This window comes from Clupea harengus, chromosome 14 (genome assembly GCF_900700415.2).
Source record: "Clupea harengus chromosome 14, Ch_v2.0.2, whole genome shotgun sequence".
Classification (NCBI taxonomy): Eukaryota; Metazoa; Chordata; class Actinopteri; order Clupeiformes; family Clupeidae; genus Clupea; species Clupea harengus.
The window spans coordinates 1,881,541-1,889,040 of record NC_045165.1 but is presented as its reverse complement, the minus strand read 5'-3'; the positions used below and the strand labels follow the sequence as shown (position 1 = coordinate 1,889,040).

Here is a 7,500-nt window from a genome sequence, read left to right as displayed (position 1 = left end):
CTAGAGCCAGACCTGTGCCAAACTAGAGCCAGACCTGTGCCAAACTAGGGCCAGACTTGTACAAGGATCATTACATGGGGAGCCATACTGACACTGTGAACTGATGAAATTGCATATTTAATAATAAAAACTCACAGCATTCCTACAAACAACCATCTGACTAGTTACCTGCTGTGTCACCTACCAGGAAATGCCTGGCTATAAATTAGCCTATATCCTCATTAGCCTATTGCACTGTGTGACTAATTTCGGAAATTGTAAAAGTGAACATTTCGTGATTTGGACCTCCTTCCTCAGTGTTATGAGCAGATAATGGAAGTGTAACCACGTTGAACACGTGGTCTGACTGTTTACCAAACAGCCAGACTGCAAACCCACCCGTACGCCATATTTACCCACCCGTGCGCCATATTTAATATGTGTAGGCCTATATTTAATATATGTAACATAACACATGATACCCGTGGGGCGAATAGGCAATATTTACTTTCTGTGTTCCAAAGGGGGACATTTTCCCCGGTGGTGTTTCACTGATTCCCACGAGGTCGTCAGACCCAGAAACGTGTAGTAGTTTTCGATCGGGATTCTGATTGGTCTGCCGCAGGGGTTTACTCCCCGCTACGTCACCGACGAAGGCTGGGAAGGGCTTCTTCATTGAAAGGAATTTCGAGTCTGTCTTATATGCGATCGCTGCTCCTGACAAGGATGAACGATTCTCTACGTGATTGTTGATCTTGTTGATTTGCAGGAGAAAAATATAAAATATAAAAGCACTTGCGGTCGAATAGATGGTGGTGGGAAGGGGAGACCCGAAGTCTTGCAGTCTCCACACTCTAGAATGTATGTATCAATTCCATGGGAATACATCCCATCCTATTTTATTATGCAGACTGAGAATGGAAGCATGTCATGTTTTCTAAATACATCGTTGGCAATATTTGCAGTATCGTGTTGGTAATGTTTAATGAGAGGGACATGCACTATAGCAAATATCGTTCTCAATTCAGTGGTTATGTGTTGGCTAAGTAACCCGCAGTTTTATTATTGAGATTGTAAACATCTATTATCTCTATGTCTCTCTTGACTTCCTTTTTAAACTTCTACTTAATAATAGACTTATTGATTTGAACGATTCAGCTGAGCATTTACTGCCAATTTTACAGATGTATTACTGCATCTCAATCTGAATGTTGCCTGATTGTTCACCTCTGTGAACAGAGGTGAATAGAGGTATTTGGGCTTGAATGCTATATTTGTGTGCTATAGTCACTACTCTGTACAATTACTGAAGACAAGTCCCTTCTGTTTTACCCCTGTGCTAGCCAGGGTCACATTCTGTAGGTTACTGCTCATGGCATTGTATTGATGAGAATGAGAATCAGTCCCTCCAGCTTCATGCGAGGGTTTGTTGTTATTGTTGCGGCCAAAAGTGTCTGAATTTGCTTTCTATAATTATAATGCGAATGCTTTCCCTGCGGAAATGTTGCGGTAATAAGAGAAAATTGCTAACTGAAATAATTGAATTCGCAAAATCCCGAAGTGACTGCCTGATGTCTTATGTCATCATCATATGTAAGTGTATGGTGTTCTCTGTTAAACATTAGCAGTTATAGTTCTGTTCTGCTGCAATGACCTTACTTGTTGACATTTCCTGGGTTTTTTTTTATGCTGAGTTTGTGAAAGGTGCTGAGTATGACACGTGTGTGTGTGTGTGTGTGTGTGTGTGTGTGTGTTCATGTGTCTCTGTGTGTGTGTGTGTGTGTGTGTGTGTGTGTGTGTGTGTTTATGTGTCTGTGTGTGTTTGTGTGTGCTTATGCATGTTTTTTTTGGAGGGGGGGGGGGACTAATTATGTAATTGTCCTCATATGCCACGGTAACAAGCTGTGAACTAAGAGTCACACTGTTCCAGCGCCATAGAAACGGTGCCCAGCAAGCTGTCCCTGGCACCTGTGTGCCACACTACCGTCATCACAGCCACAGCCACACACTGCTGCCCACCCAGGGTCACTCTTAAAGGTGACATAGCTTATTTAGTGCTCACTAGAAATGCATGCTCTTTCTTGCTCAGACTCAATATAGACCTGTGAACGCATGGCTGACAAAATGAACATTCAGACACTTCCTTCGCAATGCCAGACGACACTGGTGGAGGAGAAGGAATGTCTGTCAATGATAAAAGGTTACATGAGAGCTGGAGGCGGCCATTGTGGTTGCAGCTATTTTTGGGTTCATGTAATAACTAACGGAAGGGACATTAGGGCATTAGGAGAGCCAGGGATCGTCACTCCTGCAGCGTATGTGGGACTCTTCTAACATGTGATGGCGGGATCGTCAATCTTTCACTGTGTAAGGACTCATCTAACCTTTGATGGCGGGATCTTAAATCCTGCAGCGTGACGGACTCTTCTAACATGTGATGGCTTGTCTGCAACTCTCTTTCAAGTTCAGGTGTAGCGTTTGAAAATGATTATGCTCCCGTGCCGTTTGCAGCCTAGCCTAAAGCCCTACATTCACTGCCTTTTGAAATGGCATCGTTCTCACGTTCTTTTGGCACTTCAGTGAAGCCTCCACACCCCAATGTTGAACAGATGGTTTGGACCAGTCCAGGGGGAGAGATCTCCGATGCCCTATCCCTTCTCCCCTGGGTTGCATGCCAGTCAGTAAAAACATAAGTCTGGGAATTAATGAAATCATTACATTTACATTTACATTTAGTCATTTAGCAGACGCTTTTATCCAAAGCGACTTACAATGTATACACATTTTACAGTTACACTGATGGCACACTGCACATCAGGAGCAATTAGGGGTTCAGTGCCTTGCTCAAGGACACTTCGACAGGGAATCGAACTAGCAACCTTCTGATTACTAACCGACTTCTTTACCTCCTGTACCACTGCCGCCCCCATACCACTGTGACTTCGTTCCTGAGAACATTGAGAGGTGTTTGCTCCTTGCCAGGGCAGCTGTGTGTGTGTGTTCTTGTTTGGATTCCAAATCTCTCCTTGAGAACAGTTTTGTATCTGTTTCTCCTTTTCATGATGAAGCAGTAACATTGAGATCATTGCTTATAATTGCCATGTCATCCTCTGTCAGTCTGCGGTTGTCTTTGGCAGAGAACATTGGCCACAGGCTGTGGTGTTGTGGGTTCCCCTGTTTGCCTGAATCTGGCAGAGATGTACGCTTCAGATGATGGGGTCTAAATGTTTAAAACAATAGTCATCTGGCTGGGGTAATCATTGCCCCTAAGGCAGTTTCGGATTTAATTTATCCCCCCCCCCCCCACACACACACACAGAGACACACTTTCTCTCTCCTCACTCTGTCTCTGTCGATCTGTCTCTCTCTCCATCTCTGTCTCACCATCTTTCTCTCTGCCTGTCTCTCTCTCTCTCTCTCTCTCTCTCTCTCTCTCTCTCTCCCTGTTTCTTGTGAGAGGCCAGAGCGAGAGACAGTTTCATGATGTCGCTCGAGGGTATCCACACTGCTTGTTATGTCTGAGTGGCCTGAAAACATTGACTCAGTGGTTTCTGCAGCATTGAGCCTTTTTGTTGTGCCAGTTTGAAAGAGGCAAGCCAGGCAGGGTACCACAGTGGTGAAGTACCCTCTTACACCAGCAGGGCACCACAGTGGTGACATGTAGTACCCTTTTACACCAGCAGGGCGTGACTAATGCTCCACTGCCTGCCGTGATGGAACCTCTCTCCAACAGACCGTAGGAGTTTGAACCCTTAAGACAGTGAATCTCTCTTAACCTATTTCACCCTTCTCTGATCTCACCCTGTTCTAGTCTCACCCTGATGATGTCACCCTGATCTCACCCTTCTCTGATCTCACCCTTCTCTGGTCTCACCCTAATCTCACCCTGTTCTTAGTATATTGTCGTCTTTTGGTTGTACATTTACATTCAAGTGTCCATTTGGATATGACAATCAAAGTAGAGTTTCAGTAAGGTGAAGGCCCACACGTTATGGTCAGTGAGTGAGTGAGTGAGTTACTTTAGTGTCTGTCTGTGATCCTACCGCACACACGTTATGGTCAGTGAGTGTGTGAGTTACTTTAGTGTGTGATCCTACTGCACACACGTTATGGTCAGTGAGTGTGTGAGTTACTTTAGTGTCTGTGATCCTACTGCACACACGTTATGGTCAGTGAGTGAGTTACTTTAGTGTCTATGATCCTACTGCACACACGTTATGGTCAGTGTGTGAGTGAGTGAGTTACTTTAGTGTCTGTCTGTGATCCTACCGCACACACGTTATGGTCAGTGAGTGTGTGAGTTACTTTAGTGTGTGATCCTACTGCACACACGTTATGGTCAGTGAGTGTGTGAGTTACTTTAGTGTCTGTGATCCTACTGCACACACGTTATGGTCAGTGAGTGAGTTACTTTAGTGTCTATGATCCTACTGCACACACGTTATGGTCAGTGTGTGAGTGAGTGAGTTACTTTAGTGTCTGTCTGTGATCCTACCGCACACACGTTATGGTCAGTGAGTGTGTGAGTTACTTTAGTGTGTGATCCTACTGCACACACGTTATGGTCAGTGAGTGTGTGAGTTACTTTAGTGTGTGATCCTACTGCACACACGTTATGGTCAGTGAGTGAGTGAGTTACTTTAGTGTCTATGATCCTACTGCACACACACGTTATGGTGAGTGTGTGAGTGAGTTACTTTAGTGTCTGCGATCCTATATTATAACACTTAGAAACAGTAAACCAGCTCTTATCAGGCAAACTAACGTCGTTCTCTGCCTCTCTCTGACAGACGCAGACCATGAACTACGTGGGCCAGCTGGCAGGCCAGGCCTTCGTGCAGCTGAAGGAGCTGTACTGCGGCCTGAACCCGGCCACCCTGTCCGGCTGCATCGATGTCATCGTGGTGCGCCAGCCTGACGGCACCCTGAAATGCTCGCCCTTCCACGTCCGCTTCGGCAAGATGGGTGTGCTCCGCTCACGAGAGAAGCTGGTAAGGACCCGCGGCCCGGCCCAAGTCCAAACCACACAGGGACACTGACACTGGCTCAGAACCAGCCCTGCTCTGGCCTGCATTAGCTGCTAGCTAGCGCTATCTGCTATCTTAGCCTACATTACAATTCATTACGATTCAAAAGTGTGTTATGGCCGTGATAGCTGAAGATCAGTGTCAGCAGCTAGCGCGTATTTTAGCATCAGTCATGCTCTTGGAGTTATAGCTGCTTATGAAACCATGAATACATGACATTTGTCATGTCACTGTGGGATTTATCATCTCTCAGTCAAATCAGTCCCCAGTCAATCAGTCCACTAGGCTGGACCAGCATCATATATAACAGTCATTTAGCACTGAGGGCAAAGATCTGACATAGGCTATGGTAAATGCGTTGACTTAGGTAAATGATACCAGCGCGTGTGAGTTGATCTGCTGCCGGTGTGTTTGTATTGAGCGGACATGCTGTGTCTCCTGCCCTATGGTCAGTTGTTCCTCCTCAGTTCAGCCTGTTCCTTCTGACCAGGTGGACATCGAGATCAACGGGGAGCCAGTGAATCTGCACATGAAGCTGGGGGAGAACGGAGAGGCCTTCTTCGTCAAGGAGACGGAGCTCGATCAGGTAGGGAGCGCGTCCTAGAACCGAATCTGTTCCGCATGAGAACATACATGTCAGGATGACGCTGTGTGCGGGCATCACGTTATGTTGTGCGGATTTGTGCAAGCGTGTTTTGTTTACTGGAAATAATTGACTGTGCAAGGAGAGAGACAGACAGACAGGGCCGCCTGCATCAGACAGAGACACACTGCCAAGGCCACGGTCTGGCCCGGAGACACTGCCAGTCCACACAGACAGGAAGGCCTCTGAGAGACGAAGGTTGTGGCACAAATCATTCAGACGAGAATTTGCCACTGTGAGAGGAAATAAGTGAAAAAAAAACATCAATAAATCAATAAATAAGAGGAAAAAAACATCAATAAATAAGAGGAAATAAACATCAATAACATGGCCTGAAATTGTTCCCAAAATTAATTAATTCATTGTTTATTGTGGTCCCTATACAATATTCAAGAACGGTTCCCCTTAAGGATACATGTCTACTACGTCTCTGAAGGGTCATGAAATGGAAAAGTAGAAGGCCTAGTTAGTATTCTCTGATGCTCTGATAAGACTGGCATCGTTGATGTCTGTGCAAGCAGCCCCTCTGGCTGTAGTTAGCCTCGTAGAGGGACCGATAGCCTCGTAGAGGGAGCGCTAGCCTCGTGCCTCGTGCCTCATCCATCCCCTCTGACGAGCCGAGCAGACAGACCTCAGGCTGGGCCCGGCGTTGTGTTTCGCGCTCCGTGTTCAGTCAACAGAAACGATCGGAGCTCAGGCAAACGGGCCAAAAAATGAATTCTACGGTGAATAGCCAATCCCAGTACTGCGGAGTTGAATTCTCCAGTGAAAAGCCAAACTCAGTACTGCGGAGTTGCTTTATTTCTGTCTGTGTTACGTAATTGACTTCATGAAACACCTCTCCGTAGGGAGTCCCTTTTCAGAGAATCTTTGCACCACAGAGCTGACTGTTCCACCTCGAACTGAGATGGTGAATGGTTGTGTAACACACGTTGCAACAACACAGAGTTTATTATTTAGCTCGCCAAAAAAGAGGATACTTCTCTCAGCGGCCTGCTGTGGCCGATGTGCTGCACACATGGTTCCATGGTAGCTCTGTATGAGGTGTCATGAGTATGTCATGGTGTAGTGGCGTATCGGCTTGTTGTCGGTGCTAAAAATGGAGTGACCGAAGCACGCCAGCCCTGGGTGCTCCAGGCACGCAGAGATCCTGTTACTGGGGGGGGGGGGAGGAGCTTAATAGATGTCATGTGCTGGCTGCTATCTGTCATAATGGAGGATTCTCCTAGATGGCATCTGATTCATGAGCAGATCTGGCCATGAATGGTCCTAAACTGGCCCAGGTTAGGCTCCGGTCTGGCCCAGGTTAGCTTCGGGTCTGGCCCAGGTTAGGCTCGGGTTTGGCCCAGGTTTGGCCCAGGTCAAGAGCATTCAGTTGCCACCCGAGCTGCTGTGTCTAAGCATGAAGCAGATCCCCCGTTTTTTAGGTCACCAGTAAAGACAACTGCTATTTTAACCGCACAATGCAGCAGTCGGAGCATAATGAATTATTCAAACACCGAAGTTCTGTCGGCGCGCAGGATGACTGTGGTGTTATTCTTTCGCTGTGTTGGGATCCCTCGGCATTCTGGGACATTTAGAAAGGAACCCACGGAGGAGGGCTGGCCCACTTCCTGCCCCTGGGGTTCGAAGCAGACGGGCTGTGATTAGCTGGGGTTCGAAGCAGACGGGCTGTGATTAGCTGGGGTTCGAAGCAGACGGGCTGTGATTAGCCGGGGGTTCAGATTAACGTGGCGTGAATCCTGATCGATGTACAGACGATTATTTCTGGGCGGACTCCTCCCAGGGGCTGCCCCGTCCTGCAACCCCCAGCCCCTCCCCTCACCCTTGGCTGGGGGGCATCTAATTTCC

At 47.1% G+C, this 7,500-nt stretch overlaps 1 protein-coding gene across 3 annotated transcripts in view; it reads left to right on the top strand.

Moving 5' to 3' along the window:
• lpin1a (lipin 1a) overlaps nucleotides 1–7,500 on the top strand; it is a 35,642-nt gene that overhangs the window by 8,948 nt on the left and 19,194 nt on the right. For 2 of the 3 annotated variants that reach the window (XM_031580131.1, XM_031580130.2), the window contains exons 2-3: nucleotides 4,770–4,970; nucleotides 5,497–5,592. In XM_031580131.1, coding sequence (XP_031435991.1) covers nucleotides 4,770–4,970; nucleotides 5,497–5,592 — 297 coding nt within the window. Of the gene's footprint in view, nucleotides 1–629; nucleotides 841–4,769; nucleotides 4,971–5,496; nucleotides 5,593–7,500 lie in introns of those variants that run through there. The other variant, XM_031580132.2, reaches the window with a different exon arrangement.